At 35.6% G+C, this 23,777-nt stretch overlaps 1 protein-coding gene across 2 annotated transcripts in view; it reads right to left on the bottom strand.

The window, feature by feature from the left end:
• FAM185A (family with sequence similarity 185 member A) overlaps window positions 1-23,777 on the bottom strand; it is a gene marked incomplete at its 5' end in the record, with an annotated part of 51,961 nt that overhangs the window by 7,169 nt on the left and 21,015 nt on the right. Inside the window, 3 exons of one of the 2 annotated variants that reach the window (XM_081102155.1) lie at window positions 7,214-7,348; window positions 11,130-11,225; window positions 18,312-18,353. In XM_081102155.1, the coding sequence (XP_080958281.1) occupies window positions 7,214-7,348; window positions 11,130-11,225; window positions 18,312-18,353 (273 nt within the window). The remainder of the gene's footprint in view (window positions 1-7,213; window positions 7,349-11,129; window positions 11,226-18,311; window positions 18,354-23,777) is intronic. The other variant, XM_081102156.1, reaches the window with a different exon arrangement.

Here is a 23,777-nt window from a genome sequence, read left to right as displayed (position 1 = left end):
TATAGAGAAAGGGCGAATAGTAATATTAAAATGTTTCTTCTAGTTAATTTCTTCTCACTGTGCATGAATTCGTGCACCAGGTCTCTAGTGTTATATAAATGGAATCATTCAGTATGTAACATTTTGAGACTGACTTTTTCATTCAGCATCATTCCCTTAAATTTCATCCAAGTTGTATATATCAATAGATTATTCCTTTTTATTGTTGAACAGATGTCCATTATATAAACATACCACAGTTTGTTTAACCATTTACTGGTAGAAGCATATTTCAATCATTTTTAGCTTTGGCTATTACAAATAAATCTATGAATATTTGTGCAAACATTGTTTCATTTCTCCAAGATAAATGCCCAGGATTGTAATCGCTAGATCATATGATAGTTTCACGTTTAGTTTTTTAACAAACTGCCAAACTGAATGCTAGAGTGGCTATATTACTTTACATTCCCAATGACAATGCAGGAGAGACCCAATCGCTTCACATCCTTGCCAGCATTTGGTATTATTTGTATTTTTCATTTTAGCCATTCTACTATATAGTAGTATCTCATTCTGGTTTTACTTAGCACTTCACTAATGGCTAGTGTGTTGAACATGTTTTTATTTGCCATCATATATCTTGTGTGGCTGCGTTGTTTATTAAATTTTATGCAGTTACACTTTTATGTGCACAAACCATTTTTAGGTTGCAACTGGGAAGAGTTCACTCAAGGTATGATTTGGCTGTGGTTCAGCATTTCGTGAATGACCAGAATAAATACAAAACCAAAACCAAACAAAACTCCAGGCATTACAAACAGAATTGAAATGCTCTGTTTGGGGCCTGTTCTTTGGTCTCTTGTCTAGTGGTCAGCAAACCATAGCCAAATTTGGCCTGAGGTCTGTTTTTTTATGGCCTAAGAGGTAAGACTGTCTTTTACATTTTTAAATGGCTATAAAAAAACAAAAGAATATGTAACAGAAACCATAGGTAGCTTTCAAAATGTAACATATTTACTATCTGGCCTTACATATAAAGTATGCAGATGAGTAGAAACAAAACCTGTCCTTTTTTTGGGTAAACGTTAACAAAGTTGATGTTTAATTATCTATGATACTCCCAAGATCTTATACTTTACAAAATGCTGGGGAAACAAGAACACCATAAAAGCATGAACAACTGAAGACAGTTCCTACATTAACTCCCTGTCGAAGTATTTTTTAAGCAGTCATGAGTCGACAGCATTCTTCATTCTGTTACTAAATTCCATCTAAGTAATCCTGAAGTACATGTACATGACTGACAAATCCATATTCTTTAAGCTTGGAGAAAACCAGAACTTCAGAATATTCTTAAAAAATATATATTTCTACAAATCATATAAAAATACTGGGTTATTTTCCCACTTGGAGAGAAAACAGTTTCTCTAGATCTTCTGAGTGCCATCCTCTGGGCTTAATCCCATTTCAACCTCTTTTCTAACCCACAAACCAGTTTTCCATCATAAATCACGATGCCATAAATGTATAACTATTTCAACTAAAAATTAGCCGAATGAGAAATCTCTTCTAATTTGATTTTGATCACAAATGAATTTATTTTTACATGGTTTACATTTAGTTTGACTAAAATAAAGTAAAACCAGTAGTACCACCTTCTCTACTATGTCTATGACAAACAACAATCATTTGGCTGGCAATACACTTTCTAATAACCTCTAAACACCTAAATTGGGAGCTTTAAGAGAAAAGGACTTTGGACTTCTGGTCAAGATGGTGACGTAGGTAAACATGGTACCTGCCTCTTTCCACAACTACATAAAAATTACAACTAAACTATAAAAACAAGCATTATTCAGAATGCCTGTAATCAAGCTGAATTGAAGTCCTAAAACTATGGAATTAAAGAAGTCACATTGAGACTTGTAGGAGGGGCAGAGACAAGGATGAGCTGGTCCCACACCCATGTGTGGCAGATAAAATCTAGGCTGTGACCACACTGAAGCACCACCACCCAACCACCTTCAAAAGCAACACACTCAAGGGGTAGACTCAGGGGCACCAGAGCGATGCTGAAGTAAGCCCTATTCTGTGTGGTGTGCCCCAGCATAGCTGATCCTCTACTGTGGTTGTAGGTTATTGGTCAGAGCCAGTCCTTACAGCTGATTGGCCTGGATAAATCCCTCCCATTGACATGTCAATAGCAATCAAGGCTCATCTATAACAGGAGGTACAACTCAAGTACCCAGCCTGGGTGATTGGGGAGGCTGTGCCACTGGATCCCACAAGAAACCTACTATATTAGGCCACTCTATCAAGCCTAGGAGACATAGCAGCTCTAACTAATACATAGAAACAAACACAGGGAGGCTGCTAAAATGAGGAAATGAAGAAGCATGGCCCAAATGAAAGAACAGAACAAACTCCAGAAAAGAGAACTAAACAAAATGCAGACAAGCAATCTACTAGACGGAGAGAACAAAACACTGGTTATAAGGACACTCAGTTCATTGAGAATCTCAACGGTATAAATAAGAATCAGTCAGAAATGAAGAATACACTAACTGGAATGAAGAGTAATATAGGGAATCAACAGTAAAGTAGATGAAGCCAAAAATCAAACCGGCAATTTGGAATATAAGGAAGCAAATACCCCTCAGAACAGCAAAAAGAAAAAAAGATTTAAAAAGTGAGGATAGTGTAAGGAGCCTTTGGGACAACTTTAAACATACCAACATTCACATCATGGGGGTGCCGGAAGGATGAGAAGAGATAGAGCAAAACATTGAAAACCTATTTGAAAAAATAATGACTTAAAACTTCCCAAACTTGGTGAAGGAAATAGACATACAAGTCAAGAAAGCAAACAAGATGAACCCAAACAAGATGAACCCAAAGAGGACTATACCAAGACACACTATAATTAAAAAGCAAAAGGTTAAAACAAAGAGAGAACCTATAAGGGAGCTCCCATAAGACTGTAAGCTGATTTCTCAAAAGAAACTTTGCAGGTCAGAAGGGACTGGCAAGAAATATTCAAAGTGATGAAAAACAAGGATCTACAACCAAGATTACTCTACCCTGCAGAGCTATCATTTAGAATCCAAAAGCAGATAAAGAGCTCCCCAGAGAAGAAAAAGCTAAAGAAGTTCATCATCACTAAACCAGCATTATATGAAACTAGAGGCCCGATGCACGAAAATTCATGCAAGCGTAGGCCTTCCTTCCCTCAGCTGCTGGCACCAGCTTCTTTCTCTAGCCGCTGGCAGGCACTCAGGACCCGAGCTAATTTCCCTCGGGCCACCCGCAGGCATCCGGGACCTGGCTGGCTTCCCTCCAGCCCCGGCTTCATCAGGAATGATGTCCGGAATGACGCCCGAAAGACATCCAGTCTAATTAGCTTATTACCGTTTTATTATTATAGATGTTAAAGGGTCTTTTTTAAGAAGAAGATAAAAAATACAACAAAATGGCAATAAATACATATTATCAACAAGTGAACCTAAAAACAAAATAAACAAGCAAAACAGAAACAGACTCACAGATACAGAGAACATTTTGACAGTTGCCAGATGAGATTGGCAAAAAAAGGTGAAAGGATTAAGAAGTAAAAATTGTTTGTTACAGAATAGTCATGGGAATGTAAAGTACAGCATAGGGAATATAGTCAATAATATTCGAATACTATAGTATATGGTGTCAGGTGCAAGATTTATTGGGATGGTCACTTAAGTTATGTAATGCCTAATCAGTGGGATATACACCTGAAACTAATGTAATAATGTATGGCAACTGTAATTGAAAAAAAAATGATTTAAAAGACTTTGTACCACAGGCATTTTGGGGGGCTTGGTATTTCACAGTGAAATTTCCTATCTAGGTTGATGAAATCAAGTCTAAAACCTAACAGAGAAGTCAGCTTCCTAGATATATCTTACCTACCAGTAAACCATGCACCATCAGTTGAATTTGCCATATATGGATGGAGAAGAAAGTTAGAACCAAGAACTTACAAGAATTAGAGAGTGCATCCCAAAGAATACACACGTACAAATCTTTTTAGTAGGAAAATATTTCAGCCTGAGAGTCCCAGGCGTTCTTCTGACTCAAAATAGCACGTAATACTTGTAAATCATACGATGTATCTTATTTATCAGTGACAGAGCAGCAAGCGAAACCAGGAAGCAGGAAATCAAATAAAACTACAGGTTGAAACATAAAAGCCTGTGGGAAGCCTGAGCCCTCATGATAAACTTTATGGCATGGCTTCTTGCAGAAGTCATGCTACAGATACAAATCCAGACTTCTTAGCAGAGAGGGTTGTTATGCTTCATAGGCTCCGTAAGAAAGACCCAGATGAGATAAGCTCAGCTGCCTATAATAATTCACATGTAAAGCTTCCTATTATTTCCAAAATTGGGTTTCAGACTGAAATACCCACAGAAAAAGCAATCAGCCCTAATTTTCTAGGCCACTTAAAATATTCCATTTACTCGATAAATAAGGTCTGTGGCCTTTTGGGCAACAAGCACTTTTAGAATCAAAATGAATTATGAAAGTTCCTCTACTTGTTCATAAAGCTCTCTCCAAAAAAAAGACTGCTCTCTCTTTATCTGAGGTCCTTCTGTATTATCATTCTAATGGATTTAATCTAATATCAGTGCAACCTATAGATCCACCTGAGGCCCAACTGTGTAGTATATATCGTTTGCTACTATACGAAAGAACTCTGCTGATCAGTACCTAGAATCTTGCACTATGAACAGGAAATAAAATTCATTCTGTAATTTGAACCTTCCTGGTTTAGGAAGTAAGGCTAGAGTGTAATATATAATAATAACAAATAACACACAAAAAGAACTAAATAGGCTGAGAAGCTTCATGATAACCAATGAGATAAGTATGCATTTTCCTCATAGCATCCATTTATCTATTTCTTCAGCCAAAATTTGTTGAAGGTTATTTTACATGTTGAATTTAACAGATCATTGTGGAGTCCAGGCCACTGCACTCTTTCTCCTGAATTACTGCAATAACCTGCTGCTAATTAGCTTTTTCTTCAGTCCACCATTGTCTTCTCTTAGCTTTCTCCACTCAACATTCAGTGATCTAATATACAGATCTGACTATGTGAACCCCAGATTAAAATCTTTCAGTGCCTTGGCAATGCACTTAGCATAAAATTCAAATCAGCCCTATGTGATCTGACCTCCTTCCTAACTCCCCAGCCTCCTTTAATGCCACTCTTCCACTTATGGTCTGTACTCTAGCTATACTGGACTTCTCTCATTTCCTTAAACTCACAGTGCTAGTCTAAGTTAGATGTGTCACCTACATGCTCTTACAGTACCCCGTACATAACTCTATTGTAACATTTTCCCACTTTATTGTATTCACTGTTTTGTTTGTTTTGCCTCTCTAGCATGTAAGCTCCTCTGATGTCAGACAGACCATACTTTGTCAGCTTTGCACTCCTAGTTTCTCAAAGTGCCTGACTCAATAAATGCTTGTTGAGTGATTGACCGAGTGAAGGAAAATACAGAAGACAGCAGGAGGAAGAGCTAGTCTAGGAAAAGATACTGTTTGTTTTTAAGTATATTAAGGTGTTGGTTTAGTAGAGTAGAAATGGGCAAGAAGTTAATAAAGAGATCGGGTCTGAAAATACCGATTTTATCCTATGACAGAACTAGTAAGTGTTCTTAAATGATTTAATGGCTGAAGTGATAAGAATGGGACTTTAAAATGGAATTAAAATGAAATCTAAATTACTCATATGATTTATGAGTAACATAATAAAAAAATGACAAACTAACTTTATAATTCAAACATTCTTAACATATATAAAAACATATATAAAATAATTGATTACACTGTCATTTGGAACACTGATAAACAAATTTGTATTACCTTTATATTATGGGGCCAAAAAAAAGATAATTCTGTGGGCTCCTTATCAAACTCGAGATTAGATCAGAAGTTGATTCTTATCTCATTTAATACACTTAAATTTTCATCATGTAACTAAAAGCTGCCCATTTAAATGCAATGATTTAGATCTGAGAGAGTATGGGTATTATTTTTATTATTATTATGACTTTTGTTAATATTCTATGACTTCTGACAGCTTTCTTAACATAAAAAAAAATATTTAAAACTGAAGCTTGATCTTATGAAGACACCCCCCAGCCAGTGCCACCACACACTTTCTTTTTTTTTTTTTTATGCTGGTAAGATTTAAAAGAAAACCTCACCATTAATTTTTTTAAGTATGTATATGTATTATCTATACAATAAATAACTTTAAAAGTAGTATCAGTGATCAATACAGCCAGAGGTAATTAGGAAAAATGCGTAAAGCTATTCACATTTTTAGGACTGAGAATTTGTTATACTAAAAGAACAAGTTTTCAAAGTGCATAATACCAAACCCAATTCCTATTTATTCTAATCATACAAAGTTAACTTTAAATCTTGCATTATATGTATTTAGCTGATTTTTAAGTCCAAGAATTAGAAAGCAGTAGTGCCAGGAAAAAATGTTTTTAATGATTTTTAAAATTTTAAATTGGGGTGAAAACACATAACATAAAATGTATCATCTTAACCATTTTTATGTTTACAGTTCGGTAGTGGTAAGAATATTTACACTGTTGTGCAACAGATCTCCAGAACTTCTTCATCTTGCAAAACTGAAACTCTATACCCATGGTATAGCTCCCCATTTTCCCCCTCCCCTTCTTTCATGTTTCTATGAATCTGACTCCTTTAAATAACTCATATAGTGAAATCATACAGTTGTCTTTTCATGACTGGCTGAATTCACTGAGCATAATGTCTTCAAGGTTCATTCATGGTAACATATGACAGGCCTTTCTTCCTTTTTAATTCCACTGTATGTAGTACATACCACAATTCATTTATCCATTCATCAATAGACATATGGGTTGCTTCTACCTCTTGGCTATAGTGCTGCTATAAATATGGTATGCAAATATCTCTTCAAGATAAAAATTTTTAATCAATATAACCAATGATAGAACTGGTGAGTATCCCAAACAAAATGTCTGCATTATGTTACTGATAAGCAGTTAGGGGAAAAAAAAGTGTCAAAACACCAAAATGTGACAATGGAAAAGAATAAAAGACTAAAACTGAAATTAAGCATACCATGTTTCTATTTATGTATGGACAATGACTATTCATCTTACACAGTAAAATGTAGCCTCCTTACCAGTAATTATTACACCATCATCTTTATGAGTTTCGACCATCTCTTGAACTTGGACTTCTGAGCTCACATTGACCTCTTTTCCTGATAACTGTAAATGAACTTGAAGAGAAGATGGGACCTTGACAAGAACAGAGCCTGTAATAAGTTTATAAGGAAGCTTATTAATGCAAAGAAATCAAAAGTAGTAGAGCCTATTACAAAAATTAATGAATGGGTAGCATTGCTCCTGGCACACTGTCTTCTCCTTACTCATGGAGGTCAGGGGGTGTCAGTGTTTTCTTACTCCCAAGGCATTCACAGTAACTTCTGTCAAAAGTTTGAGTTACTAGAACAGTGTGAACTATTTCTTTTGTCAAAAGCTCTCATCACAGAAAAGTGAGTGGTTTATTACACATGAAGCTTGTAGAAAGGATTTATCATTAATTATTTACTAAGGTATAATGTTATTATACCTTAATCACATTATTTCTTTAAATCTCCATACCAACATTATTCGGTATTACTATAATCCTTATTTTACAGAGAGAACTTGCTCAAGTTCCCATTAGAGCTAGTGTTAGAATCTAGATCCAGTTCAGTGACAACAAAGCCCATGCTCTTAACCACTGTGGGATTTCACACACTGCTATGCTACCTCATCGTATTACAAAACTTGTGACTGCAATGACCATTGTAACACAACTAGAACCTTGAGGTCTTGTGCCTTCAGTTATACCTTGTAGGGGCCAGGGGGATAACAATAATAAAAAAAGAGAATACTTAAATTTTAACTGTTTCTTTTCAATGGATTACAGTCTTTGGGTACCTAGGGCAAGACACTCAACTTTATTCCCACTATAATCTTGTAGTAATTCAAGTGTCTAAAGGAAGAAGTAAGAAAAAGTATCCTGTTAGCTAAGGAATCATTTTTGAAACAACGACGTGGGTTGCAGTGCCAACTCATCCGCACATTCCTTTCAGAACTTTTTCTTTCTCTGTTTCTCATGTATCAAAAAAGTAAGAGGCCGCTGCCATAAAACATTAACCTTAGCTCTGTGCACAAGACAGTCAGAATGACATCCATTGTGAATATTTTAAAGATTCTTTCTAGAATGCATTTATTTACAGGTCATTGTTTGCCTCCTACTGTAAGTCATTTCATATCCTGTTAGCCTTCCTAACTAGAGCTGCAAGTTTGGGGTAAGACTGATGAACTCTAATATATATACTCCTGCAAAAAAGTGGGTAACAAAGCACATCACTAAAACTGGTTTATTTTACTTAAAAACAAATTGCTTTTCAAAGTTTAAATGTAAACTACTGACAGGAGATTCCCCAGAACAACAAATATGAGAACTTTAGGAAAAAAACAACCCTGAAAAATTTCCAAATGATGGAAAAGATGTTTATCTATCAAACATACTTTAAAAAGAAAATAACAAACTTTAAAAACTTTTTGGGGACTTTGTGTCTCTAAATACATCAATGTGATAATGTTTTTCTGTTCTTAAATGAATAAAGGGATCGTGAATCTGTGAGCTTTAAAAATATTAAGCAATGCAAACAGCATTACCCCATCTCGATATACCCTTTAAAAACAAAATCATCACTACCAATACTCCATTATTGTTTGCAAATGAAGAATTCTCATGACTTGAAAACTCCCAAATGTCCCCTCTTTAACACGATCTGTTGTTTTTATTTGTTTGTTTGTTTTTTAGAAAGGAAAGTTGTTATATCTTCAATCTCTTTTCACTTCATAAACTGCTTCATGGTTATCAATATCAATACCATTCTTTTAAAAATTCAAAAATTAGTATTAAAACTAATACTAATGGCACCATTTATTGAAGGCATACTATATTGAGATTAGTGGTTTTATCAAGGACAAATTTTAAGTATAAAAGTCAGTATTCAGATGCAGGCCTGACTCTCAAACGTAATCTCAGCCTTTCTGAATGAATTAATAAATTCCCATGTTGATTTTCATTGGGAGAGAGAAAACAAGCATTATAACATTCTTTCTCACATGACAAATGTTGAAAAACTAGGAGACTCAAGTGGCTCTTGAACCCTACAGCAAGACAGTGGTAGAGTTGGAAAGGATTCCAGATGTCTTTACTAACCATTAAGCAACAGAATCCCAATTAAGTTTCCATTACTCTGAAAAGTCACTGTTGCCAAAGGTAGTGAGAATTAAAGAGAACTAAAATAAGACAGGAATCTTTGTTTCTAGTTATCTTTAAGCTTCTGCCAGTAACATGGTTTCAGTCGGAGAAAATACAAAATTGTAATCCTAATCAACATTCCAAATAACACTGAAAAACATTTCAAGTGATGAAGATTAACAATGTTTTACTTTTCTGCCCATCCATACACAACAGGAAAAAACTTTCGTGTAAAAGCTTTTACTCTGTTACTAGTTACATTAAATGCAGTAATTGTAGGTTTTCTTCTCCTTTTCAAATGAAATTCTATGACTTTTTTGGCACTCAAAAAATACAATCAATAGCATTATTGAAGCTCTTAGAAATTTAGTCAGAACATGATATGATTTAAAGGGAAAAAAATTGATCTTGAGAAATCAAGTCACACCTGTGTGTCAGCAATAACTTCAGTTTCAGACCTCTGGAACTGTAGTTTTATTTTGACACTCTGATAAGTGAGCCTCGTTGACAAAAAAAAAAAAAGTATTAAACCAATGTGGGAAAGAAATTACCAACAGTAGGAACCACCAGTCTCTGTAAGGAAGTATTTTCCTTGTTATACATATATCCCTGTTATGGCCAATATACAAGAGCTTCTAGAATTTATTTTTTAAAAACTTTTATACAGAGCTATGGTTCATAACTTTCTGCACAGGCCACTTCATTCCCTATGGCCAAGTTACTCCAAGTACCCAAGCCACTTGCCAGCATACATGTGTGCATGTTCATGTACAGTCTTCAGATGACTAAAAAGTGTACCACTTTTAATGAAAGACCTGGACGCTTAGAATAAGTTATTTGAAATAAGATTATAGAAGGAAAAACAAAATAAGCTATTTATTTATTTATTTATTTATTTATTTATTTAAGAGAGAGAAAGGAATGGGGGGAGAGGCAGAGAGAGAGGAGGAGGAGAGAGAGAAAGAGAGAGAGAGAGAGAGAGAGAGAGAGAGAGAGAGAGAGAGAGAGAAAATCGACCTGTTATTCCACTTATTTATGCATTCACTGGTTGATCCTTGTATGTGCCCTGGCTGGAGATGGAATCTACAACCTTGGCCTATTGGAGCTACTAGGCCAGGGCCACATAAGAAGTCTTGGTACTTCAAAAGACTAAGCTAATAATCACTTTAGAAGACCCTCCTGGTGATACCTTTATTTCAGGATCACATTTTGAAAAGAATTATTCTAGACTAGTGATGGCCTCAGAGGGTCCACATACAGACTGGTAGAAAAGCTTCCAAAGAGAGCATTTTCCAAAGGATAATATATTTCAGACATAAAGCTACATTGAAAAACACTAACACTAAAACTTTTTATAATAATAGCGAATCACTATATTATAACATTTTTGTTGGAACTACAAAGGGAAAGAGAGTCTTCATGGCCATCTTTCCCCAATGTTTCTCTAAGATCATTGGTCTACAGAGTAGTATTTCAGTCTTTAAATCAGTTTCTATCAGAAGATATGTTCTTGAGGCCATTGTAACCTGCCTTAGGAAAAGACAGGAGAGGGGAAAAGCCACTAAACAACAAAGGAAACCAGATGGGCTAGGGCCAGGCAGGGCTGCTGGGGGAGCCATGAAGACTACACAGAAGAGAGGGCAGAAGTTATGTTCTTGAAATCATTATGTCAGTACCACAGATAAGATAAATTGACCATCTGTTTCCTGAATGTTATGTAAAACCTTCCTTACAACACATGTCAAAATAAAATATTCCCTTTGGCTAACCTTTATGGGATTTCAATTCCACCTTCCCCAGTTGGCTGACATAAACATCTAAGGCACCCTGATGAGTTGAGGCTTTTAGACATCCAGAGGACGAATCTAGGAGGAAGGAAAAAAGCTATAAGCATAATCATTCTTATTTGAATAACTGAAATTATAAACTTGAAATAAAAAGCTCTGCTTCATTATTAGGACAATGAGCTAAGAATCTTGCACTGTTTTATAAATACTTCTTATAACTATGCCATCTTCTGCTTTAAAATGAAAGCGAAAACAGAAATCTAGAATTATACGCCCAGACAATAAAAAATCCCTATGTCTACAGTAACCTGCATAACTTATCTCTAAACATCTAAGGCACCCTGTCTAAACATGTTTACTGTAAAACCCAATGTGTAGGAAGGACAGTACACAAGCAATGAATCCTTGACAGCCAAGACCATTAAGCATCATTGATACATTTAGTTTATTATCAACTTTCAATCTTCACTAAAGAATTATATCTCGTGTACAGTCAACATATAAGTAGTGGCAAAGTTAACAAAAATTAAAACCTCATATTTTCTCCTCATTAAATTTGCTAGTACTAGAAGGTGCTGCTCAGAGTGAGAGATTACTCTATATAAGGTTTTGTTGCATTTCTGAGAGAGACAGAAATGGGGGCGGGGAATCACTTGAAGAGTGAGTGAAGCTCGTTTATATCTAAATATTTTTCAAGTTTCTGGAATTGAACAGATATCTTAAGTCAGGGAAAGAAAATCATAATTAAGGTGGTCCTAATCTGACACACAAATTTCTTTATGTCATCAATTTCCATTTTCAATCAGCCAACATATCAAGTTGATCATAAGAGCATGATGTTGAAGAGTCGCGGTGCTAAGTAGCTGCTCCTTCTTTCTCCTCTCCATGGCAACTGAACCTTTAATTGAATATTCTGACTGCCCTGAAAAGCCAAAGCATATTTTTTTTATAGAGGCCTCTTAAAAAACATATTTTATCTGGAGCTTTTATGGCTTCAAAGTGGAAACAAAGTAAGCAGGGAGTGTGATGAAACTAATGCCAAAGATGATACTATTACACTCCCTCTGTCCCATAATAATAGTAGCAGTTGATGAATGTAATTTGTCCCATAATAACAGTAGCAAAAGAAAATATAGAACGCAACATTTATTATCAAAAAACTAGATTAGGCCTCCTGGTGCTTACCACAGGCTGTGTTCTTACACTGACTGTACAGAAATAGGAGGCAGAGTAAACTTACCCCATATACACCTCAGCTCAGGCTCTTTGCCTGGTCTGTATTGTGAATGGGGAGACATTGAGGAAAAAAAACGAAGAAAAAAACCCCGCAAAACTAAATAAAATTAAACAATAAATTAAAAATAGTACTCCTAATTTTTATTTTGAGTGTTCAGATAGTTTCTGGATTTTTCAATAATTTTGTTACTGTATTATAAACTTGTAGGTAGGATCCCTTGGCTGCGAAGCTTTGCTTTCCCCGTATGCGTGAGCTTAAAATCATTGCAGCCGTCGTTCTTCATTGCTTCCAGCATAACTTGTTGAAGTGACACACATATTATCCAGTATTTTGGGAGAAATATCATCAAAGGCGAATACGGTGCCTCTTCTGCTGAGAGGAATATGTCTAAGTGTTTCAAGTTTTTCTCCATAATCTTTGCATTTATGTCCACAGTTTTGTTTTTTCAAAGAATCAACATTAGCATAAGATTCTCCTTGACAATTATTTTCAGAAGCACGTTTCCAAATTCTTGATGTGGTCATTCTGTTGCACTTAAATTGTTTTGCAGCTAACATAATTGTGCCTTTCTGCAACTTTTCTTTTTTCTTTTGATGCATCAAGAACTGGACAATCGCAACTCGATCTTTGCTTGAAAACTCTCTTTTTTTTATCTTACTTTTACAATGGGTTGATATTCAACTGAAATAAAACAATTGATTTCGATCAGCGGATGAAATCAGAAAAATAATTATAATTCGTAATAATTAGATTAACCTAAAAATTGAAAGATGTGTCAAAACAAATGACAGATGTCATGAAACATTTATTTTGATTGAAGGCTTCGCAATTTTGCACTACAACATAACTTACAGCTGTATTCACCAATAATTCCCCTTTAAATATTCACTTGCTACTATTATTATGGGATAGAGGGAGTACTTTTTATAAAATATGGAGAAAAAAACATTTGTATACTCAAAAAGGAAGCAACATTTTTCTTTAAATTTTAGATGACTCAAAGACAACAACTGGGGAATAAACTGTTTAAAATCTGACTCTAAGGTAATTTATAATAATAGTGATTCAACATTTATTTAATTTTTTAAGTGTCTAAAGATATAAAATACTGGGAAATTAAGCCACTGGAGATAAATAGCATAGGATAGCTGGATAAAGATGAGTGTTTTTCTCCTCAGGTACCAACAGAAACTCCTTTTAAAGCCCCTTACTGCATCCTAAAAGAAGCCAAGTAAAAATATATAATGATAAAAAATGTGGACTACACAATGTGTGCATTATCTGAAGATGAGCAACATAAGATATTTGAAACATTAGTTTGATTTCTTACTTTCTCTAGGGGGAAAATATACAAAACTGTTATGTGGTTTAGAAATAATACTTTTCATTTCTCTCCTCCTCCCCATGCAAATGGAAAATAAACACAGATAAATAATTATATCCTAAGCCACTAAGTCAGTGATAGCGAACCTTTTGAGCTCGGCGTGTCAGCATTTTGAAAAACCCTAACTTAACTCTGGTGCCGTGTCACAGATAGAAATTTTTTGATATTTGCAACCATAGTAAAACAAAGACTTATATTTTTGATATTTATTTAAATAGTTAAATGCCATTTAACAAAGAAAAATCAACAAAAAAAATGAGTTCGCGTGTCACCTCTGACGCGTGTCATAGGTTCGCCATCACTGCACTAAGTAATTACATTCTCATGTTATCAGTGTTGAGTTCTGATAATGTCTCATCCCTTGGAGGCTATCAAAAATTTTTTTTAATTCAATATATACTTTCCAAAGAGAAAACAAAGGTCATATTGAAAAAGCTATATAGCAAAAACATACACTAACTTTTTGTTTTCTATAATACAAGTGATTGGAACTAAAAATTAACAATCAAGAGTCAAATTAAGGCTTCATTCACAGAATTTCTTAGTTTTGGAGATTCATGTAATAGAGAAATGCTATAGCTCTTGGAGGAAACCTTAAGGGAAATAAAGCTTTAGGGTCAAAGAAGTAAACAGAAATTGTTAGTCCAGAAAGTATTGGAATAAGTAGACTCTACAGTTTTGTATCATCACAATTTGAGACAAAGGTCTTATTGGTCTGACAGAGACCACTGAATTTTCCTGAAAATTACATATACAACAGGAAAAAGCTGATGCCAACTACCAGCTAACACTGTATGCAGCCAAAGAAATAGAAATTTGTAATATGTGCCTTGCCAATAGCAGAGAATAACAAATAAGCTTAAAAGGCTAAAATTCCAAACTTTACTATTTTCCTTCAGATAAAGGAGAATTCTCTAAAAATTGGTCAAACATCTTCAGAAAGTTCTGAATTTTTATAATTCTACCTCCAGTTCAACATATAAATACTAAGGAACGGCAATACCAAAGATATTTCTTAATTTTTGCAATGTGATTCTCATACTTCCAAACCTGCACTAATTACAAGAGTAAGGAACAAATTTTATATATAGGACTAAATAAATAAACCTTAATTTGACTCTAAATAACTTTTCATTGCAATCATTTATATTATAGTAAAGGATTTGCAAAGGCAGAATTTAAGGTCCCTTCAAGTAAAGTTTTCTAAATTAATGTCCTGCCCAGGTATTTTATATTTGGGGAGGAACATAGAGGAGGCTGGGTTATGAAAAACACACAAGGAAACCCCTCCTTCCAAATGAAGATGTTCTTTTTCTAAAGATAAAATTACCAGCAATGCCTTCCAAAAGAGGCCACATAGTACAGAGAAAGTAAAGTGAAGTGAGCAACTCTATTAATACCCCTATCCCACCATTACAAGATCTGCTCTCTCCTTTTTAAAATAGAGCATGACCTGGCGTTCCAGAAGAAAGCTATTATTTGTAAAATTATGAGTTCAGCCCTGGCCAGGCAGCTCAGTTGGTTTCTAATACACCAAGGTTTCGGGTTCAAGAAACAACCAATGAATTCGTAAGTAAGTGGAACAACAAATCAATGTTTCTCTCTCTTTCTCTAAAATCACTTTTAAAAAATGATTTCAAGGAAAATCAGGGTGTTGATAATAAAATCTTTTATAGTACTTCAGCTTTTGAGAGAACCCTGTATTAAGGAAATTAGGAAGAACAGGGTTTTGGGAGGTAGATTAGAATGCACATACAAAATCCAAATGACTGATGAGATTACTTAGAAGCTGATCAATTATATTATCTAAACTAGAAATAAAGAACCATTTCTTAATAAAGAAATCCTGGAGAGGACACAATCTATTTTCGTGAAATCAGACAGAATAATACCTAATTAATCTCGTCTATTAATATTCCAATTGGATAATATTATATAACCTTTTCTCAACACCCATTCCAATATTTTGAAGCTCCCACTATTCTAACATATTTCTCTCTCAGGTTCCCACAAATCACCTTCTGTTCCTTTGTAACTGTTTTGCTTCCACTCAACTCAATTCCTCAAAATACAAGCTACTCAGTAGATTTTATTTTTTAATCCTCACAAGAGAATATGTTTTCATTTATTTTTAGAGAGAGAGGAAGGGAGAGATGGAGGGATGGATGGAGGGGAGGGGGTGAGAGATAGAGTGAGGAATATGGATTGGTTGCCTTCCATATACATGCCTACCGGGGACTGAACCTGTAACCTAGGTATGTTCCCTGACCAGGAATCAAACCTGCAACCCCTTTGGTGTATGGGATGACACTCCAACCAACTCAGCTACCCAGCCAGAGCCTCAGTAGGCTTTAATTAGGTTGTCATGCGTTATAAAAGCTACCTTCAACTTTCTGAAGTAAATCTTTCAAGAAAAATACAAATCAACCAATCAAGGAATTTCAAATAAACATCATCCACTTGTCACCTTTGGTATTAAGACATAAAACCCAAAATTTCTCCAGAATCATACCAACAATGGGTTTTAGGCTCCAAAGCAGGGCGACCAAACCAAAGCCACCTCTCGTTTTGATGAACAGAGTTTTATTGAAACACAAACACATCCATTTACTCGTGTACTATCAATGACTGCTTTTGTTAAAATGACAAGAGTTTTATAGTGCAGACAGGCTATGTGGCCAGAAAGCCAAAAATATTTCCTATGTGGTCCTTACACACAAAGTCTGCCAATATCTAGAGCAAACCATTTTGTTTAGAGGGAATGAGTTTTTCTGCAAAAAAAACACAAAAAACCCACAAAATATAAAATTTGATTCTATTTAAGACAAAGAGATTTACCAATTTACAACCAGCTCTTTTCTTAAGGGCCAAGTGATATACCCTTAGTTATAAAATTATTGCTTATAGAAATGAAAAAAACTTGTTGTCTCAAGGCAGTTCTAACTTCTCATTGTCTCTGATTGCTTACCATTAAAAAAATACAGGAAAGGCACAGACTGAGAGAAAATACAGGGAAACAATGTCTGACAAAGGATTTGTTCCCATGATATATAAAGAACTCCTACAGCTCCAAAATAAAGACAAATAAATGGGCAAAAGATATAAACAAAATTTCACAAAGGAAGGTATACTAATGAATAATAAGCACATGAAAAAGAACTGACCACCATCAGTTCGTATCTTTTGCTCCACAAAGATCCCAGTTTCCCATCCCAAACCCCCTACCCTCTAGGGCAGTGGTTCTCAACCTTCTGGCCCTTTAAATACAGTTCCTCATGTTGTGACCCAAGCATAAAATTATTTTCATTGCTACTTCATAACTGTAATGTTGCTACTGTTATGAATCGTAATGTAAATATCTGATATGCAGGATGGTCTTAGGCGACCCCTATGAAAGGGTCGTTCTACCGCCAAAGGGGTTGCGACCCACAGGTTGAGAACCGCTGCTCTAGGGACTAAAAAACAACCACCACTCAGAGAGCTCAGAGTGTGCCTTCACCTTATAGGCAAGCAGATGCTACTTGGGATAGAGAAAGTTTTATATAAACTATCTTGACATCTGAACTTTTTCCTTCAGCAGGCACAGCATCACATGCAGTGATTTAGTGCAGCCGTGGGCAAACTACGGCCCGCGGGCCGCGGCCCCTTTGAAATGAATAAAACTAAAAATAAAAAAAAAGACCGTACCCTTTTATGTAATGACGTTTACTTTGAATTTATATTAGTTCACACAAACACTCCATCCATGCTTTTGTTCCGGCCCTCCGGTCCAGTTTAAGAACCCATTGTGGCCCTCGAGTCAAAAAGTTTGCCCACCCCTGATTTAGTGATTTGGTCTAACGTACCATTAACTACTATTAGTTCTGGCCTAGGGTTAGGACAATAACAATAATAAAAATGACTATTACTTATTAAACTAGAGGCCCGAGGCACGAAATTTGTGCAAGGGGCTCGGCCCTCGCAGCTCCGGCTTCATCCAGAAGGTTGTTCAGCTGTCTGGTCTAATTAGCATATTATGCTTTTATTATTATAGATTTTTACCATGTCAGACACTGTGTTAAACTACTATATATATATATATATATATATATATATATATATATACACACACACACACACATACACACACACACATATACACACACACACAAATCGTGTTTAATCCTTACAACAACCCTATATAATAGGTCCTTACAATTATTTCTACTTATTCAGATGTGGAAACTGAGGCACAGAGAGTTTAGGTAATTTGCCCATGTATAGAAAGCAGTGAAATCAGAATTCTAACCCTTTTGGTGCCAAACCAATAATTATACAATATTTATAGGATAATAAATTTTATAATTATAAATTTAAATTACAATAAATTTCTGGAAATAATTTCACGTATTCATACACTGGGTCTGTCTATATTTAACTTGCACACCAGGATCCTATCAAGTCATTAGCTAAACTGTAGACTTTATTTACCCTAACAAAATACCACAAATATAGTCATTTTAAAAAGCATGCAAAATTTACCAATTAGCATCTTAGCACATACCTACTGTGATGTTACCCATCTTGCTTTGTAATGTTATATTACCTGTAAAAGAGAGAAAAAGAAAGACAATTTCATATATTAGGAATAATCTAGAAAGGAACTGTGTATACTAAAACACGGCTGGATATCCACAATGTTATTTAATAACAGTTTTTGTTGTTGGCAATTTTTCTCAGTATCACACAACAATCAGAGATTTAGCTGCAACTCTGAAATAAAAAGTTTTAGGCATCTATACACACTCTTCCTCCACTCCATTTTAAGCTTTTTAGCATAACTACAAAATATACCACCATACATTCTGGTAAACATGAAAGAAACATCGAATTCCTAAAATCCACAAATGAAAAAATTACTTAATTAGATGAAAGAAGGTGAGGGAATTAGCCAAAGAATATACATGCATAACCTACAGACACAGAAGACAGTTTGGTGTTGGATAGAGGGAAGGGGAGGAGGGCAGAGAGAGAAAAATGGGGATATCAATAATAATGTAAACAATAAAAAAAGAAAATATTATTTAAATACACTGACTATGCATTTTCAACCTAAACATCACTGTATTTATCAGATTACACAAAGTCAGGTTTTGAACCAAATAATGCTAAAATAATCTATGAGAAAAAAACAACAATTATTTTTCAGGCCAATATGCCATTCTTATATGTTAAAGTGGTTTCTGTGCCAAGAGTTAAGGAGGTTTGGTGCAGGAATAATGAATCCATTGAACTATGACTAACAAAGAAAAAAGCTTCAAAGGTTTCCATCTTTAAATGAAAACATATTTTCCAGGTCAGGTATAGGATATTGCAACTATTCTTCCCAGTCCCCCTCCTCCAATACCAAAAATAGTAGGATATTTCTTCATGTGTATATTTGTATTATAATTACTCTGGAGCCATACAATCCATATTTACTATGCTAAGGTATAAGCAATACTATCTCTTCTATCATAATTCAAAAACTACACTTAAAAGTAAAAGAATATTATTACCTTAAAATTAATCTAGGGTAAGTAAACTCATTTATTTCATTTCAAAGGCACATAATTTATTTTGCCAATAGTCAGATATGCTTTGATAACAAAAATCTCTTAAAAGTCTTATATTCCATCATACTTCATGGGAGTATATGAACAACAGTTACATTTGTGTGGGAACAAAACGTGGTTTGTATGAAGTTAAGCTCATAAAATTATTTTCAAGTCTCAGTAGGTTATAAGGTTGTAAAGAAACTGTTAAATGTGTTATGTAAATATTATTTCACTGGTGTGTTCTAGACACTTTTCTAATTTCAAATCCAAGAAATGTAGATTCGCCATCACATGCAAATAGTGGCCAAAGATCATACAGCTGCTTAGATGGCTTACAATAATCCCTGCCTCTCAAGTCCTTGTATAATTTCCTCCCCTCATGTGTAAGCTGGACCTAATGATTTGTTATTGACAAAGAAAATAGGGCAAAAATGATGGGATGTTAATTCCAAGATTAGGTTACAAAAAGATTCTCGTTTCTGTCTTGCTAGCCATCTTTTGCTGTGATGGAAGCCAGCTAGACATGCTGTCAACTGCCCTATGAAAGAGGCTCACAAGCAAAGAATTCAAAGACGCCTCCATCTACCACAAGCATGTCAAACTCACAGCTCAGGGGCCACATGCCTTGTTTAAATAAATGAAGCCTGTGGCCCACAGGCCGTGAGTTTGACATGCTTGATCTAACAGGATCTGAACTGAATCCTGCCAACAACCACACCTAGTGAGCTGGGAAGTAGATTCTCCCCTAGTGAACCTTCAAATGAGCCCACAATTACAACCCCCTGAGGGATCTTGAGGCAGAGGGCTCAGTTAAGCCGCATACAGACTGTAAAGACAATAAATGTTGCTTTCAGCTGCTAAGTTTTGGGGTAATTTGGAACAATGGAAGAGGTAACTAGAACAAATTTTGAAAGCTAAAAGTGGGATGCTGCCCTAATAAATACCTAACAATGTGGGAGTAGCTTTAGAACTTGGCATTGGGTAGAGGTTGGAAGGATTTTGAGGAGCATGTTAGAGAAGGCCTAAATTGCCCTGAACAGACTGTTAGTATGCTTCCCATGAGGGCTCAAAGGGAAGTGAGGAAAAATGTTTTTGGAAACTGGAGGAAGGAGGACCTCTGTTAAGTAGTAGTAGAAACTTAGCAACACTATCACCTTCAGTAATATGGAATATAGGAAATATACTTAATAATATGAATGACCTAGCTGAGATTCTAAGCAAAGGCAGTGTCATAGGTGATACCATTTTTTTTTCTTCTTGCTCACAGTAAAATGCAAGAGAAGAGAGATAAACTAAAGAACTGTTAAAACAAGCAAACAAAAAAGAACCAGGACATGACTGGTTTTGAAAATTCTCAGTCTCTTAAGATAGCAAAAGATGCTAAAGTGAAGAATGGCTTCCAGGCCACTGACACACATGGCCTAAAAATATAGCCAAGGGGGCAACTGTAAAACCTTCTGTTAAGACCCCAGAAGGATGGAGGGTGGTACTTCACAGTATGAATGTTACACAAAAAGTCCTTTAAAAAGACTTAAAAGATCACAGATGCTCTCAAACAAACAACAGGCCCTCTAGAAAGCTGGAGGGCATTGTACCTCCATACCTCTGCAGAAGCCCATATTTCAAAGATTCTTGGATATGGCTTTTATCTAGTGGAATAAACCCCAATGTGATTCACAGGAAGCTGACAAAATTTTTGACAGGAATACGTCAGCAAACACACTGCAAAGTGGACTAACAGGAACAGCGACAGTAAAAAATGAAGAGCCCGCTGGCCCCACAACATTCTACTGGCAGGAAGCAGTCTAAGAAAACTACTCAGCTCCAAACACATGCCACATAACATAACGAAGGACTCAGAGGCAGGAACCCTGAGCTCAGAGAGCAAAGCCCGGAACCCTAAAGAAGAATTCCCAGCACTTGAGGTTTAATCAAAACCTCCAATGTTTGCCCATTCCCATTTCAGAATCACTACAGACCAATGACTCCTTTGTGCTTCTCATTTCCCCCTTTGAACACGAAAGTCTAGAGCAGCGGTTCTCAACCTGTGGGTCGCGACCCCTTTGGCGGTCGAACGACCCTTTCACAGGGGTCACCTAAGACCATCCTGCATATCAGATATTTACATGACGATTCATAATAGTAGCAACATTACAGTTATGAAGTAGCAACGAAAATAATTTTATGGTTGGGGTCACAACAGGAGGAACTGTATTTAAAGGGCCAGAAGGTTGAGAACCACTGGTCTAGAGCAATTTATCCAATTCCTGTTTTATCATTATATGTTGGGTGTGTAGGTGATGTGTGTGTGTGGGTTGAGGTGTGAAGACTAGGCAATTTGTTTATTTAGTTTACAGGTCTTCAGATTCAGAGGCATACCTTGGAGATATTGCATGTTTGGTTCCAAAACACCACAATAAAGCAAATATTGCAGTAAAGTGAGTTGCAATCATTTTGCTGGTGGAGGGTATGACCTTCAATTTAAAAAACATGCAACATCTATGAAGCACAATCAAGCAAAGCACAATAAAACAAGGTATTCCTGTACTGGAGGATTTGTACTTACTAGTAAGTAACTATACCTGAGGAGCCTCATCTACATTGGATCTGATTTTGATGCAGACATTCTGGACTCTGAGGTGATGTATAATGGGATGTGACTTTTGGGATCCTTGGAAGGAAGGGAGTGTATTTTGCACAGGGGAAGGACATGAATCACCAAGGATGGAGGTAAGGTTTTAGCCATCCAAAACCTTATAGGATATATGGGGGGGATGCACACATTAAAAGTTAAAAATTAGTATTTATTAATAATTACAAATTAACCTCATAAATGAACAGTATGAATTAGGTGCCAGAGCCATTCAGAGAAAAGAGACTAAAATGACCTAACATACACAGGGACAATAGTCATATTGGAGATTATCACCAGAGTTGAGATTTGAAAAGGATAAAATTTGAATATGCTGAAGGGGAAGGATTCTCTGGGAAAAAGAATTACATAAGCAAAGATAAAAAGGCAAAACTATACATGTTATGTTTAAATCATGCAGATCAGTTAGGCTGGAGCAATTAGGAAAGTCTATGAGGACAGGGATCACATCTTATTTAGCATTATATTTCGAGAGCTTAGCACAGTGCCCAGTATGTACACAGTAAACATGATTATTTTTTTGAACTAATGTTCAAATTTAGTTTGGGAAAAGTAAAGATCAATCTGCAGCAGAATCATGGAATGCTGGTCTACTGACTTTATCCTACACTGAAGGAGTTGGCAAAGAATTTCGAAATGGCAACCAACAGATGAAAACTATACTTTGGACAATTAACCTACTGTGAGACACTGGATGTTTCCACTCAGAATTCTCTTTACTGCTTCCAACTCCTGAACACTTCAATAATAAGATGAAGCAGACACCTAATATTTGTGATTTTAAGTAAGTATTAGGAAAGAACAATGATATAGTTTTATAGTTAGTCATTTAGTTAGTAAGTCCAGTCACATACTCAACAAGGCAAAGGAGCTTTATTATCTTCAAAGAATGCAGTAAAAACTCACTATTTTTAATGAAAATACAGTCTTTCTTAAAGAGTGTATCATTAGTACTCATGATGAAAGTAAAGCAAAATCAAGAAAATAATGGTTCTCAGAACCATAACACAGTATATGACAGGAGTCATATACTAGGCCTGGTTTCTGGGACTTCTCACATGATCCTCTATGATCTCTCTTCCTTTCAAGGAAGATTGGAAGTCGCACACTGAAGATGGCAGCATCACCTTTACAGAAGGAGCAAGTCCCTCCAAGCAGCTTAGCTGAGTCCAAACAGGGCATGGACTAGCAACATTTAGTATCACATGTCTAAATCTTGAAAAAAATTTATGCGGTCTATACCACAAAGGAAGTGTAATTCCTTTCTAGTATTTCCTATAAAAGTGTTTTAAGTCCAGATTAAATATTAACATAACATTATCATAGGTCAAAATGATAAACCAAAATTTTATAATGGACTTAATACTAAAATTTAAATGAAGTATTTTCATAAACTTCATGAAAAGTTGTTTAATCCAATTAAAAGCTTCTTTCTTTTAAAATTTTATATTATTTCTGACTTTCTAAATTTACAAGGCGGATTTATAAATTCACCAGTGACTACATGTCCTTCTTAAGGCAAACTGGGACATTTCTTTATGAAATTCTCAGTACTATCAAAGTTATCAACTGGCCCTAGCTGGTTTGGCTCAGTAGATAGAGCACTGACCTGTGGACTGGAGGGTCCCAGGTTCGATTCCAGTCAAGGGCATGCTTGGGTTGCAGGCTCAATCCCCAACAGGGGGCGTGCAGGAGGCAGCCGATCAATGATGGTCTCTTATCATTGATGTTTCTATCTCTATCTCCCTCTCCCTTTCTCTCTGAAATCAATAAAAATATA

This window comes from Myotis nattereri, assembly GCF_964212035.1.
Source record: "Myotis nattereri genome assembly, chromosome: 11".
Taxonomy (NCBI): Eukaryota; Metazoa; Chordata; class Mammalia; order Chiroptera; family Vespertilionidae; genus Myotis; species Myotis nattereri.
The sequence above is the reverse complement of the archived record's forward strand: the minus strand, read 5'-3'. Positions and strand labels throughout refer to the sequence as shown.